Raw genomic sequence first — 15,797 nt, 5'->3', positions numbered from 1 at the left:
ATTTCTTCAATCAAATTTTTGATTTCTTTTAGTCTTTGATGTTTCAGAAATATATATATATATATATATATATATATATAAATAAATAAAAATGACAAAAAGACATCAAAATTACTAAAACTTTAACTGTAATTAAAATAAAATGAAATGAAAAATATTCAAATAAAATCTAATTTAAAATAATAATATAAAAACAATAATAATGATACTAAAATAAGACTGGCTTAATTTGAAATATTGTAAATGTTCAGGAGTATTACAGGTTTGAAGAAAATGTGTTTTATTTGTTAGATTTTCCTCCATGATGAGGCTCAGCATCTCTCTTCGTTCTGACCCAGTTATCGTACATCTCCAGTTGAGTTTATTGTTTGTTGAGTGTGTAAACAGCAGCTGTTGTTTAGAGACATGCTTCATATTGGGGAACGATTTTGCCCTAAATGCTAACAAATTCACTGTCTCTCAGCCAAATAACCAGTGGGACATCCTCGGGTCCTGAGTTCAGTGCTGAAAGTTCATACATTATCTGCAAACTAGCTGTTATCTTTCCATCTTGCAAGAGAGTGAATTTTTCTCTCATTTCACCCGAACAAACTCTTCTGATTTGTAGGATCGTGCGGACCAGGATGACCCTCCCTGTAACTGCACACAGAAGTTTTCCATCGAGTATCTGTCTGAGGGACGCTACAGGCTCGGAGACAAGATCCTGTTCATCAGGGTAGGAGCAGCTTTTTTACGAGTCTTTAAAGTCACAATAAAGTGGAAGTAGCAACAGATCTTTTCTTGCATATTGTGACATACGTCCAAATGTGTAAAAGATCAGAAATGATCAAATGTAGGGCGTGACTTGGTTCTATGTATCAGCTGTTGATTGGATTTTAAGATGTGGGTGTGTCTCTCTAAAGTGGAGGCGGGGTTTAAGAGCACTAGATGTTTAGAAAAGCCCTGCAAACGTCATCAAAGAGAAGTGTCCTTTCACTGGAAGATCCAGTTATGACATTTTGATCCAAAAGAAACATATGCATGGATGAATTGTTCACATTCATCTATCAAAATCTATAACATGCATTTAGAAAGTAGGTAGGGTGAATTTTAGAATCGGCACTGTTACATTATCTTGTTTTCATTCTGTTAAAATCACATTGCAGATAAACCGTATGCAAACACGCTCATCTGAGCGCGCTTGCCTCTCATTCACAACTACTGTAGCAATCCACTAAAGCCAATCTAGTTTGTTTAACCAGCACATGCTGAACTGTCATAACATTCGCTCACACAAACACACACATCCAGATTAGGTAGAACATGCACATACACACAGTGCTTCCTGATAAAACACTGCGGTCAAACTACATGCCAATATATCAAGTGAGTTTAATAGTGATGCACCGAAAATAATTTTTTTTGTTTCGGCCTGAACAGTTTTGGATGGATGAAATCATCTCTTCCTTATTGCTGCTAGTTATAGCATGAAATAAACATGAATGAACATCAAAATGTATTGAACTAAACAGTACAACTTACTGAAATGATTCATATAATTGTTCAGTCAGTGTTTAAACCACAGAAAGACAGCTTATAAACATCACATTTACCTGAGAAAAGCCATTCAATATCCATAAACTCATCTAGTTAGCTTGAAAAAATAACTCTAGATTACATATTCATTATATTTTTACTTAACCTGTTGAATTCATTAATATGTATAAATCTGTCATGAAAACAAGTTTTGAAGACATTTTTTAAATGTTTATATTTCAACAACAAATTGGAGTTGAAACATAATTATACAATGAAAAAGCTGATATAAAAGCTGCCTAATGTGCAATTTATATGTTAGTACAATTTTTTTTAAAATGCTGATTATTAAATAAATTTGATTAATTAATTGTTTATTAAATATTTTTTTCCATTTGAGTTTTTTGATAAATAAAAACGTCAGTTTTTATTTGAGTGTTGATTATTAAATTTAATATTAAATAATTGATTATTAAATACATTTTATTTAAAAATCGAATATATAAAATCGAATAAAAACTGTCTTGTGCAATTTACATATTTATATACATCTTAGTTTTTATTTAAATGTGGATTATTAAATGTGATTAAATTGATTATTAAATAAAAAAAATTTTTGGCTAAATAAAAACTAATTAACTAATAAAAACTGTTTTGTGTTTAATTTACATATTTATATACATCTTAGTTTTTATTTGAGTGTTGATGTTTACATTTGAATAAGTAATTGTTTATTAAATAAATGTTTGTTTTTTTCTTTCGGTTTTTGGCTAAATAAAAACTAATAAACACTGCCTTATGTGCAATTTACCTATTTATATGCATCTTAGTTTTTATTTGAGTGTTGATTTTGAAATGTAATTAAATAATTGATTATTAAATAAGTTTTATTTTCGGTTTTTGGCTAAATAAAAACTGCATTATGTGCAATTTACATATTTATAAACATCTTTGGTTTTCATTTGAGTGTTGATTTATTAAGTACATTTGATTATTAAAAATACTTACTGATTTTGGTAAAAAGTAATTTCGGTGCATCACTAGTATACATTATGTTGCTTACTAATTAAAGTCCTCTCTCTTAGATGCTCCATGGGAAGCACGTGATGGTGCGTGTGGGTGGAGGTTGGGACACTCTGAAAGGGTTTCTGATGAAATACGACCCCGACCGCGTGCTGCAGTTCACCACTCTGGAGCAGAAGATTCTAGCCTATCAGAAAGGCCCGTCCGGCTCAGGCCCCGCCCACAGCTTGCAGGCCACACAGCCTCCCACAATGGACCCCATCGCAGCCGTTAACCTCCTCCCAGAATCCTCCTCTTCATCGTCATCCTCCACGACATCTGTGTCCAAACCCAACACGCCTACACCCGCGTCCCGTGGTGTCGCCCAGTCGCCCGCTTCCACGCCCTCGATGCCTCGCAGAGCCGCCGCACCCAAGAAGATTTTTCATACGCCCACCGCTTCACCGAAAATGACCCCTCTTTCATCGCCCGTCCCGAAAAGAAGCCCACTTCCCCAGTCAACCCAAAAAGCCCCTTCCGCTGCATCCAAGACCAGACTGCGCCCGCGTGGATCTCCGTCTCAACCTCACAGTCCCGTCTGTCCCGAACCCACCTGCAAGCTGCCTAAACCTTCAGCCCCACCGACATCTGCGCAGAAACCTGCCCAGCGCAACAGCCGCCCTCCTCCGGCACCCGTCCGCTCGCGGCTCGCCCAGAGACGCCCTCCTTCCCCTGCCTCCGCCCTGCACTTAGAGTCCAGGAAGGGCCGTCCCGTTTCCCCTCACTTGGCTCCGAATGACCCCAAACAGACGATTCCTCTCGCAAAACCTTGCAAGAGTAAATCTGTAGAGCAGAGCACAGCTGCTACACGAACTGTTGCGTCTGTCAACGCTAAAACAACCCACAGGAAACCTCTGGTCAGCAGTAACCCTCCCGTCCAGACGCCCGCTGTGAGCAGCACTACCCACAAACACACGGCACGGACGAAACCCAGCAAACGTGACGAACCCTACTTTGAGATGAACAGTAAGAGAAGGGTAAAGAACTAAGAATGCTGGGATATGTATGTATGCGTCACGATTCACTTCCGGATTTATTCGGATGCCATATTTAATTTTAAGTGAAAACGAGGCTGTGATCGATGTGTGCAGTCTGTTTGATTTGTTGGATTTTTTAAATGTTGAAAGTACATTTTCAAAACATTGAAAATATATTTCTAGTGGCCAAGCTATGAAAATGAGACTTTTAATTCAGAACAACCTATTAAACATACTGCACATCTGTCTTTAACAGCCACATTTTCATTTGCAGGAAATTAAGTGACATAACCTGTTTTTTTTTTTTCTTCTCATCTGTCAAAACTTCTGTCTCAGGCTTTGATTCGTGCTGGGATATATAGTAGCTACTGCGGCGCTGAGGGTCACGCTTCACATACAGATTTATTCGGATGCCATATTTAAATGTATTTAAGTGAAAACAAGTGCAGTCTGTTTGATTTGTATGTTTTAAATGTTGAAAATACGTTTTCGAGTCATTGCAAATACATTTTCGTTTCTTTGAAAATGTTTCTACTGCACAAGCTATGAAAATGAGACTTTTAATTCAGAACAGCCTTTTAAACATACTGCACATCTGTCTTTAACAGCCTCATCATTTTCATTTACATTAAGTTAAATATGACATAATCTGTTTGTTTTCTTGGCATCTGTCAAAATGTTCAAGCTTTCATTTGTGCCATACTAAAAATCCTCAGGTTATGCCTCGGATACATTTTACACAAATTAACACGTTTTTAATTTCTTCTTTAGCTACTGTAATTATCATTATTTTAGCTAAGAGGTTAGGAAGCATTTATAGGTTTAGTTTAAGTGTTTGAAATTATGCACGGTTATGCACAAACTCATATCATCGTCATCTTTTGTGTTTAATATCCGTTACTTTTTTTTTTTTTAAGTCAGTCCATGTCTGTTACGCGATCTGATTTGACTCCTGATTGGGTTATAAATGTATTAACATTGCTTATTAATACCGTAAATCATTTATTCACTGTAAGTCAATGTATTCTGAGCTCATAAGAAAAACCAGCAGAATGTTGGAAAGGTAAAGTCTTTATGCATGATGTGCTGCGGGGCATTCAGATCACGTGACACGTGCAAAGGTCTGCTGTTCTGTTTCCACTTCATATTTACATTGAGAGCACTGTTACTGTATTACATAAGAGACATATGTAGATGAATCCACTCTCGTTGTTCCAGCTCTAATCTGACACCCCATAATATGCAGAAACACCTCTCTATGGCAACCAAAGCGAAATTCATGTTTGAATCTTGTATGGCATCATTTTAGAGCACATTTTAAAAACTATTTTAGAGTATTAAGGGTTTACCTGCCTTAAATTTGTGTTTGTTGGAATATAGGTGTGGTTTATTATCAAACACACTTGAAGAGCTGTATTTAGTCAGGATGGTTAGTTTGGCAGGTACTGCGAAATTAATTTGTTTTAAGTTGGTCAAACAGCCAGCTGTTATTAAATGAAATGCTACCTCCTTTACGCCACACAAATACTACTGACTCAGTCATGCCCATAAACACCTGAGCTTTTATTTTATTACACTGTCCAAGACAATGCTAAATATTTTCCAGTTTATTCAAGAGTTGTGGTCTATACAGAAAGGTTATTATAAATATTAATTTTATGTGTAAAGGTAATTGTTCGCTTTTTTTCCGGATATGGTTCTTTTAATTATATATTTGTGCGCTAGATTGTGTGAGAGAGATATTCTTCCAGCACTTTAAGAAAATGTATGTTTTGAATGTAGCTTATTTTCGTTGTTTTGTTTGTTTGTGTCTTTGCATTCTGTCAAATAAAGATCTATACAGTGTATAATTTGCTTGTAGCCTACTTCAACGGCAACTAATTCGTTCAGAATACCAGGTAAGTTTATTTTATCTTAATTTTTGTACTAGCATTGTGTAAATATCAGGATATTACAGTGAAAATTAGTTTTACTACATCAATCTCTGTTGATATGAGATTATAATAGTTTATGTGTGTGATAGTGCTGCGGCCTAGTGGCTAAAAACACAAACTACAACCTCAAAGTTACCAGCATTTTATATTTGACTTAAACAGTGCAGTCTAAGCAGTAGTTTATGCCAGGGTTATTATAGTTAACTAAAAACTAAAACCATAAAAAATGACTGAACTCCAACTCAAATACTAGGACAATGGACTAAAATGGTAATAAAAAAAAATAGAAACATTTTGTCTTTGTAGTGTAAATGTGTACAAAACTTTTTAATTTCAGTCAGTTGCCAAGAAAATGTATTTTAATGTAGTTTAACTTAATGTGCTAAAATAACTAAAACTGAATAAAAATATATAGACATTAAAAATACTAAAAACAGCAAAATTACTAAAAACGTATTAAAAAAATAATAATTGATTCAAAATAATAATTAAAACTATAATGCTATCTCAGTGATACTAAAATAATGCGTCCAAAATAATTGTCAACATGCATTTTAGTGCGTCCAGCATTAACACGTTAATTAAAAAGTTCTTTTCAGTCAGCATGCTGATACATATAATCACTTTTTAAAAATCTAACAATTCTTGTAAATAAATTTTTTATCGACTGACTCTTTTCAATATTAAGTAAGCACGTGTTTCTTTGGCCAGCTCATGCAAGTATGTTCTTGGTTCAAACGACTCAAATAAAGCAATTTAATACAGAATATTTTCGATGTTTAACCACATGATGGCGCACTCTACCCACTTTTATTGATCATATCTGGCTACTTACAGCTTTTCCCCCTTCAAAACCTTAATATGCTACTTAATATCTGGGGTTGTCTGAGTTTAGCAAAGACTGGATATATAATTCTGTTTTGCTCGTGTATCCATCAGATGATAGACTAATATTAAACAGATTAGGTGGGCAATCTGGTAGAGTGGCTTATGTCTAATAACTTCTCTGATGATGCAGGTTTTTAGTTGCTGAAGTAAAGCTGCATGTAAACTGAGTCCTTCAGTTCAGTCTTTATGTCTGTACATTTCTATATGCACTGTTTGCATGGTTTCCTCATGACATGTCCAGTCCTTTAAGATTTGTCCAAGGGAAAAAATAATTTCAAAGACATTGCATTTAGAAAAAGCATAAGATGATCATATTTAACAATTTCCATCGCAATTCTAGGCCTAGACATTTTAAAATCCGCTGATATTTCCAGGTTTTCCATCACCGTGAGAATCCAGTACATAAATGCATGGTTTACACAGCTGCATTTCTTAGCAGACATAATAAATATACAACTTAACAGTACAAAACTTTAGATATTAAAATACGGAAACAGAGCATTTATATACAACAATAAATGAACACAAACTAGGTTTACAAATCTAACTAACCAAAATATTAAAGAGTCAAATATCGTCCAGACTCCAGCTAAAATGATTCCCCATCAAGTTTATTACGTGTTATTTAAAATATGATATAAATCTAATGTAGCTAGATAAATATATAACGTTATTCGTGTGGCTTCACTCGCGCAGCGCTCGAGCTGCGTCAAACCCAGAGCGCGCGGACATTATTCTCCACCGCGCGACGCCTCAACATATCAGCAGGCGCAACAAAACGCATCCCAAACTCGCTCGAAATAGCGTTAAAAATACAAAACTCCGCTTCCTTGAACTGTTCTTATCGTCTGCTTGACAAAATGGGGTCTTTCGCGTCGAGCTCCGCCATTTTGTGGCAGAATAACTTGCGAGAGGGGTGCGTGTAATGGTTGAATGTAGTCACCCCGTGTCGTTTATATCCGCCCGGCGGTTATTACAAGGGACCGGGAGTAAATTACGGTCCATCCGCTGCAACAAAGCGCAGATTGTGCTCCTTTAACTGCAGACACCACGGTTTAACTTAAGCTATTAATGTTTATTTCAGAGCAGCGCTCTGTGCCAGGTATGTGGCGTTTTGTCACAGACTGCAAGGCTTTCTGTCATACATTTTCATAAGTATATAGACTATATATAGAATATAGCAAAACTCAGTTAGTAGTTCAAATGACACGTGACTTTGTTTTAATAACAAATATTGAAAATCTATTAATTTAAACTTCTTTCTCAAAGTTATTTGTGGGGGACAGAAAACACCTAACACTTAGTTGGTGTGTCCCAAATCGCGTACTTATGCACTATTCTATGAAGTTTTGCGGTATAAATCATAGATTTGTGACACATTCGACCGATCCAGATACGTTGATGTGTCCGCCATTTTGGAACGGTCAACTTGACCTCATTCACCATAATAATCAATGAATATTCAAAGATATACATGCGTATAACTTGCTGTTGTAGACGCACACAGTCAACTTGCGCTCGAGGGTTCGCAGACCGTTTCAAAAATGGCGGATGGCTTACGAATCGCGGCCCATAGAAACAGTCGCTAATGAGGAATCTACGTATATATATATCTATGGTATAAATAGTGTGAGTAATGCGTTCACACTGAAAATTCCAAAAAGAAAAATTGCACTTTAAATACCCAGATGATGCACTTAAATAACTTAAATGATTTAAGTGCACCATCCGGGTATTTAAAGTGGCTTTTTTCTTTTTGGAATTTTCAGTGTGAATGCATTACTCGCACTATTTATACTGCAAAACGTCATAGAATAGTGCATAAGTACGCGATTTGGGAGGCACCAAAAATAATCTTATGTAATTCATACACTACATGGTTGACAGTGTTTCCCATACATTGATTTATTTGTGATGACCTCTCTCTAAAAGAATATAATAAGGTTTCAAATGTATTTTTTGTTCTACTCAAAGAGTAACTTTGTAACTGTGGTTGAATCATAAAATTATGTCACTGCATTTTTCGTCAGTCATGCTCAGTTTGATTCATGAACAAATCAGACAGGCTGTGTTGATAGGATCAACCAAGAACAGGATGATTAATTCACAAATTCTCTTGAAAACGGCAGGTACAACTAAGATCGATGTCAAGATTTTTTTGTGAATAATGATTACTTAAAAATGAACTTTATTAAAATATATGCTGATAAAACCAATGTCATTAATCATAGGCATAGACTTCTGTCAACTCTCTATATGAGGATATAAACACATGAACTTCATCTTTAGAACTGCTCTGAGAGTCACTTCACCAGCAATTCACCATTTCATTTGAGAAAACTATCGTCATGTCATATACATGCACACATAGAAACTAAAAATAACAGTTCGGTTTAACCTGAATGCATTTTGACAGAAATATATTACTATTGTACAATAGAATGTACGTCTCAAAGTATTAATAATAATAATAACTTATTTTTATAGGAATAATCAAAATTTTTCTTCCATGTTTAAGTTTGAACAGTAAACATCTGTTGTGCAGCACTTTGTTCGCAAAAAAAAAAAAAGAAAGTAATAGTTACATTTTCATTTGATTTAGTGTTAATTTTGTCAGCCATTTTTTATTTAGTCTTAAGCCGTTTCTCAATATGCGTTCTTGTCTGTACTTGCGTTCTTGTGGACTTGTGAAACGTCATCAGTTGTTGCCCAAGTACTGTTCCAAGGCTGCGTTCCACTCCACTTTTAGACAAGCACTTGCAAATTTCCCTAAGAACTTCCCCTCGGGGGAATCGCCGCTGCCATTTTGAAGTGCGTTCCACTTTGTGAAGTGGACGAGGGAAGTTTAAATGGACAGACCCTCGACCCCTCGATTTTGATTTTGATCCAGGTGATCACTGGGCGCTCAGTGCTCATGTAAGCTGCCGAGAGCAGCCTTACCTCGGCTAGTCATTCTGACATTTGCCACTAGCTCTAGTGTTCATTTTGTCAGCTATTTTTAATTTAGTCTTAGGCTGTGTCCGAAACCACTCCCTATCCACTATATAGTGCACTATATTGGGTGTCAGTCATTTTGTAGTGCTGTCCGAATTCTGAGTGAACTACTTCATTCCCTACATTCGTTCACTACGTTTTACCCACAATGCATTCTGATTTCGAGTGTACAACTGATGTAAGCACTATTTTCCACAAAAGTTTGAATGCCGTTATTATTTCTGCTTTAATGTTTATTTCATGCATTATTTATATTAAAATATATTATGTAGGCATTAACTCAGTTTAATATTTTATTCATTTACTGAGGTGGCATCTTTGTTAATTTACAAAAATTATGATAATTTGATGGATATTTAAAAATGTCCGTTGGTAGCATATTCATTCTTATATAAATTTAACGGTCGCCTGAGGGCACTCTATGACCATTTGCATCTTATCTGAGGCCCCGTTTGCACTAGTGCATTTTCGTTTTAAAACGCATAACTTTTGCTATGGTATAGTATGGTTACACTACTCCGGCGTTTTCAACCCTCGAAGACGGAGACTTTTGAAAATGCAGACCCCATTTTTGTTTGAAAACTCCGGGGTTGTATTTCAGTGTAAATGGATCAAAACTGAGATTTTTGAAAACGATGGCGTGGCGGCCCACATTCTCTCTGCGTATCCTTGACGATCGTGTAAACAGTTACATCATGCTCATTGTTGTAGCCATAGATATGTATAGGTAGATTCCCCATTCGACCGCTCCAAGCATGTAGATGTGTCCGCCATTTTGGAACGGTCAACTTGACGTCATTCACCATAATAATCAATGAATATTCAAAGATATACATGCGTATAACTTGCTGTTGTAGACGCACACAGTCAACTTGCGCTCGAGGGTTCGCAGACCGTTTCAAAAATGGCGGATGGCTTACGAATCGCGGCCCATAGAAACAGTCGCTAATGAGGAATCTACGTATATATATATCTATGGTATAAATAGTGTGAGTAATGCGTTCACACTGAAAATTCCAAAAAGAAAAATTGCACTTTAAATACCCAGATGATGCACTTAAATAACTTAAATGATTTAAGTGCACCATCCGGGTATTTAAAGTGGCTTTTTTCTTTTTGGAATTTTCAGTGTGAATGCATTACTCGCACTATTTATACTGCAAAACGTCATAGAATAGTGCATAAGTACGCGATTTGGGAGGCACCAAAAATAATCTTATGTAATTCATACACTACATGGTTGACAGTGTTTCCCATACATTGATTTATTTGTGGCGCCCGCCACAATATCAAAACTGACCGCCACAAATAGATTTTCCAAAAAGGCTTTGACTTCGTTGAATAAACATGAGCACTGCAAGTTTCAAAGTCGAACCCGGGGTGGGTGTTTTTATATCACTGTATTTCTGAAGGAATCCGACTGTCTAAAGAAAATTTAGGATGTAATTTTAATTTAATCTTGCATGTAATGCCTGATAAAGCAGTGTTTGTGAGCCAGCGCTGCTTTGTGTACAGCCCTTACCCGGGGAAACCTCTATCTCTCCCCCTCTACAAGCACCTCCTGCTGACAGAGAATTAATTTGCATATGTGGGAAACACTGGTTGAGTACATAGTGCATAAGTACATAGTGTATAAGTGCATAGTATATAGTGTGTCATTTGGGACGCAGCTACTGTTTGACTCAATTTTATTCTTTTTATGAGGCTAGTGTAAGCTGTCAGTTCCCTTCCCCCAACCGACGCTCATGACAGGCTTCCGTTTTTAACGGTCTGGCGGAGTTTCGCGACTCCCCCTTCGCTCCAGCGAGCTCCGTCTATTGTTCATGAGCGGCGCTGTGGCGGTTGCACTACCGACGCTTGCCGGCTGGGGAGCGCCGCTGAGTTGCGCGGCCTCGGGTCTTTTTGTCTAAACTGGATCCCTCTGCCGCTTCACAGTGTGCGCGATTAAACCGGAGCCGCGTCCGTCCCGCACTGTCAAAAAACCCACTCCAAACCCCAACGCAGGCGCAGCCGGTACCGTTGTTTTCCCGTGCAACCATGAGCGGTGCCGTGGTGCCGTTGGACTGAGCTCGCTCGGGTTCGCGGGCTGCTCGGGCTGCCGTTGGAGCGGGTTTCTCCACTCTCATCCTCCGTCATTTCTTTAACTTTTCAAACACGCAGCCGCGCCGGAGCGGAGCGGACCGGAGCATGGGATCCCCGGACTCTTAGGAACCGAATCTGAGCCGGGGGTTTGACCGAATTTCAGCGAAACGATGGCGAACTCGACGGGGAAAAACCTCCCCGAGCAGCGGAGGAAAGGACAGGCTTTCCTGGACGAGCTGCGGCAATTTCACCACAGCAGAGGGTGAGCGGGAATTTCGCTCTTATTATAACTTGGGTGACCCGCGCTGGGCGCGTGAGGGGTCCGGACGGTGTTCAATTGGGCTGTTTTTCTCCACAGATCTCCGTTTAAAAAGGTTCCCGTAGTGGGTGGGAAGGAGCTGGACCTGGGCGCTCTGTATATGAGAGTGGTGTCTTTAGGGGGCTTCGCGAAGGTAAGTTCCTCACACACACTAAACTTAACATTTCTCATCTCTCACACACTCTTCCAACTCAACTTCTTGGCTCGGTTCGGTGGATTTGTCTGCGGTTCTGCCGTGCATCGGCCTGTGTAAGTGTATGTATGTATGTGAGAGTGAGTGAGTGTATGTATGTGTGTGTATTCGCCCCACACACACTTTCACACACACTCACTTCAAAATTACCGGGCGGCTTTTACATCGATTATCCGTACCGAGGCTGAGGCACCGAACCCCGTCCGGACCCGCCGTGTACATCAGTGGCTTTATCCCTCCCGTGTGGCGGGGATTGAGCGACTGTAGGCCGCACTCAGGCCTGTGTATTCCGCGCTGTAAATGTAGCCGCAAACCTCGCCAGATCCGCGGTCCAGACGCGGGGGTTCGGACAAGTTAGCCTCGGAGCACCTTGTTTCCCTGCTACTGGTTTGATGTATTCATTTCACATGGGAAAGTGTAAGTTAGCCGGAGTGCTAATGGGAGTTAGCATGCACACACATACACACAGACAGACAGACAGACACTCTCTCTCAACACACACATGGTCCTGCATCGGAACCGAACCCCTCTCACCTGTCTCATCACCCTACAGGTGTCCGACAAGAACCAGTGGGCCGAACTGAGCGAGGATTTCAATTTCCCCAGGAGTTGCTCGAATGCTGCTTTTGTTTTAAAACAGTACTACCTTCGGTGAGTCTTTCTTATTCAGTTTCTCTCTCTGATCAGCTTCAGCACATGTGCTCAATGTTTACAGGCGCTTCTCTGCTCTGATGCACTCAAACATGCGGCTCGGTTCTGACTCAAAAGCGTGTGTTTTGGAGGAGGATCGTATGTCCGTGTTGCTGATTGCATAAAGCAGACTTTTGACAGTGTTTTAATATCAGCTCATGTTGTCTTGCTAATGCAACATTATGTGGTAAAACAATTTAAATCAGGGAGTTTTACAGTGATAAATGGTTCTTCTGGACTTGTGTTTGAGTCACTTTTAAGGATGCATCTGTCAGTTGCATTGAAGTATTTTACTTTAATGGCAGGTTTTGTATATTTTAACAATGGACAAAACTCTGTAATAGGATGTAGTTTAGATGGTTTTTGTACTGTTTAGCTTCAGCTTTTTTTCCCTATATAAAATGCTCTAATGCAACATTTCTTGTATTTTAATATAAAGGGATTTTAAAATCTAAATCAAAGTTTTACAGTGTTTACATGGCTATTTTGGACTTGGGTCACTTTTAAGGATGCATCTGTCATTTGCGTTGGTCTATAGGAGTCTGTTGTTTTGAAGGCAGTTTTTTTGTAGTTTGATATTTAGTATTTTTATATAAGCTTCACAACATGCATGTGCTGATTCTTGTATATTCAAATATGAGATGAAAACTGTAAATGAGGCCTTAGTTTGTCACCACTTATTGAGTTCTACACATGGTTCTCTGTAAAATGTTTCAATGCAACATCACTTGTTTTAATATGGAATGATTTTTAAATCTAAATCAGGAAGTTAGAGGGTTGTTTGGACTTGTATTTGGGTCACTTTTAAGGATGCATTTGTCACTTGCATTGGTCTATAGGAGTCTTTTGTTTTGTAGGCAGAGTTTTGTCTTTTATCTGGTTTGATAAGTATTTCTTATAGAAATTTTATAACATGCATGTGCTGTGTCCTGCATATTTAAATAAGAGACTGTAAACTTTACAATGGTGGATGATTGTTTTGGATCTGTGCTGGTGTATTCAGACTTAAACTGTCACTTTATTTTGCAATACAGAACGTGTTTTGTGCTTTCTAGGTTGTTATCTGTGTGTTTATGAATGTGGTTAATGGTGTTTTACAACATGCACACGGTCGATTCGTGTGTAAACCTCTAAAGACGTTTCACCAGATGTAACACATGCACATTTTTATATATTTGTAGTATCAGCAGTGAGGAGCGTACGGCCGTAGCACTGCTCTCTGTTCTACAGTGAGTGCGGATGCTGGTTTTCCACGTGCGTTTCTCTCTAGTTTAGTAGGTTATTGGGGGGGGGGTACAGACAGACAGACTTGGCAGCAGGGAGCGTTTAGGCTGTGTGGGCCGTGAGAAGGAGACGTACACCTGTCATGCAACGGTCTAATCGTAATTACCATTCTGCAAAGTGTCTTTTACCATCCTCACAGTCATTGCAAGAGAGCTTGTTTGTCGGCAACGAGAGCTCAGAACGACAAGGGATGCAAAACGCTGTTCTCCTGTGTGTCTTCCTCATGAGAGCGGCGTACGAAGGACCGAATTAGTGCTCCACAATAGAGATTGCGTGAGCTTTAACTGGTTTTATTTGCAGCATATGCATATTTTTATCAGGCATGCTCTCTTTGGTTTTTATTTTCATAATCAAAGGTCTTCGTGCTGCTCAATGCTGATGTAACGCCAGTTGTTTGTGAAATCCTGGAGAGGTTTGTGTCATGTTGAGGTGTATCCATCTCTCAGGGAGTTTGAAGCGATTGGTGGAAGCGAAGCCAAAGAGTTTAGACCGACATGATCGCTCTGAGGAAATCCAGTACTTGTGATGAAGAATCTTTTTTTGCAACATCAAGCGAGACAGAATCTCTGGATGTTTTTTGCAGTCTTACATATTTAGCCTGTTTGTTCAACTATATATCAGACTATATAACACTCAAAACTAGTAACGTGATTTGAGCTGCAGGTGTTTTGATTGGATCAGGATGGTGGAATGTTTTAATTACAGATGTACTTTACAAAGATTATTTTTCAGAAGCGTTCAAGGTTTACCTCGGGAGCGTCCCAAGCACATCACACGAGGGAAAATTCCTGCAGGCCTTTCCGCAGCCGAAGGGATTCAGGAGTTCTTGCTTTAGCAGGATCCTCATTTCTGTTGGATCTCACTTAGTCCGATTCACTCGCACTACGCAGACCGAGAAACGCTCGCTGGCTCCAAAACGTCCTGTTTTCTCAGCTAACACTAGTGTGAGTCTTCAGACAAAAATGAAGGTTTTCATTTGCACTTGTTTGATGGATTGCAGATGAACAGGTGTCTCCATTAGGACACCATTGTGTAGTCTAACTCTTATCACTCACGCCGAAAAGAGGAATTCGGTTGTGTGTTTACACCGTCGCAGCTGAGGAAGAGCTGGCAAGGGATTTGAACTTGGGTCTTTGGGTTTTGTGGTGTGATGAGCTTACCGCTGAACCGCTCGGCACCGATCGGAGCATGTGAAATGAGTCATTTAAATGTGGCAGGCACTCCGTCTGCCAGCTAAAGAGGCGAGAGCAGCTAAACAACACATGTCAATGTCTTAATTGGCAAATGGTCAGTTTTTATGAACAGGGCAGCTTTATTTTTTATGCACAGCGTATCGGAGCATGTGGGAGTGGGAGCATGCGTTCTAGTTTTCTGAGGCTAATTTTTATTCACTCTGATTCATTTTAGCAAATCAGTTTATTCAGTTCATTTGGCTGGTAATATAAATATTCCCAGTAACATTTGCATGGCCCTTTTTTTTTTTTTAAAGTCCCCCCTGTAGTGAAAATCAAGTTTTTTATGTTGTTTATTTGTCTATGTGGTGTTTTTAATATGCTTTTAGACAAACCATGTGCCAATCCATTAATCAACACCATTGCTGAGTATTTTCTCCTTAAAACTGTAGTTTCCCAAAGGCTGACCCAGAAATACGGTTTGAAACAGCCCTCGGTTTGCTACGTCACAAACCAATAACCAATCACGTCAAGGGATCGATTCCTATCACAAGCATGCAAAATATACCAATACCAGCACAAAACCAAAAATAAATTAAAGCAAAAAACCAATGAAGCTGTGGTTTAATGTGAATTTAGAACCGCTAACTTGCATTATAACCCGTGGCAACAGTGTAAAAGTAGCCC

The 15,797-nt window shown here is 38.7% G+C and overlaps 2 protein-coding genes across 6 annotated transcripts in view; both read left to right on the top strand.

Annotated features, from left to right (window-relative positions):
- Window positions 1-4,959, top strand: part of LOC107707988 (GAS2-like protein 3) — a 23,589-nt gene extending 18,630 nt beyond the window's left edge. For all 4 annotated transcript variants that reach the window (XM_016512124.1, XM_016512123.1, XM_016512122.1 and 1 more), the window contains 2 exons: window positions 608-715; window positions 2,601-4,959. In XM_016512124.1, the coding sequence (XP_016367610.1) occupies window positions 608-715; window positions 2,601-3,566 (1,074 nt within the window). In that variant the 3' untranslated portion in view covers window positions 3,567-4,959. The remainder of the gene's footprint in view (window positions 1-607; window positions 716-2,600) is intronic.
- A 6,276-nt stretch (window positions 4,960-11,235) lies between these two features.
- Window positions 11,236-15,797, top strand: part of LOC107707985 (AT-rich interactive domain-containing protein 2-like) — a 31,510-nt gene continuing 26,948 nt past the window's right edge. For both annotated transcript variants that reach the window (XM_016512116.1, XM_016512115.1), the window contains exons 1-3: window positions 11,236-11,714; window positions 11,811-11,904; window positions 12,518-12,615. In XM_016512116.1, coding sequence (XP_016367602.1) covers window positions 11,623-11,714; window positions 11,811-11,904; window positions 12,518-12,615 — 284 coding nt within the window. In that variant the 5' untranslated portion in view covers window positions 11,236-11,622. The remainder of the gene's footprint in view (window positions 11,715-11,810; window positions 11,905-12,517; window positions 12,616-15,797) is intronic.

The sequence above is a fragment of the Sinocyclocheilus rhinocerous genome, unplaced genomic scaffold (assembly GCF_001515625.1).
Source record: "Sinocyclocheilus rhinocerous isolate Xijiao unplaced genomic scaffold, SAMN03320098_v1.1 scaffold475, whole genome shotgun sequence".
Classification (NCBI taxonomy): Eukaryota; Metazoa; Chordata; class Actinopteri; order Cypriniformes; family Cyprinidae; genus Sinocyclocheilus; species Sinocyclocheilus rhinocerous.
This window is presented reverse-complemented; position numbering and strand designations above follow the sequence as displayed.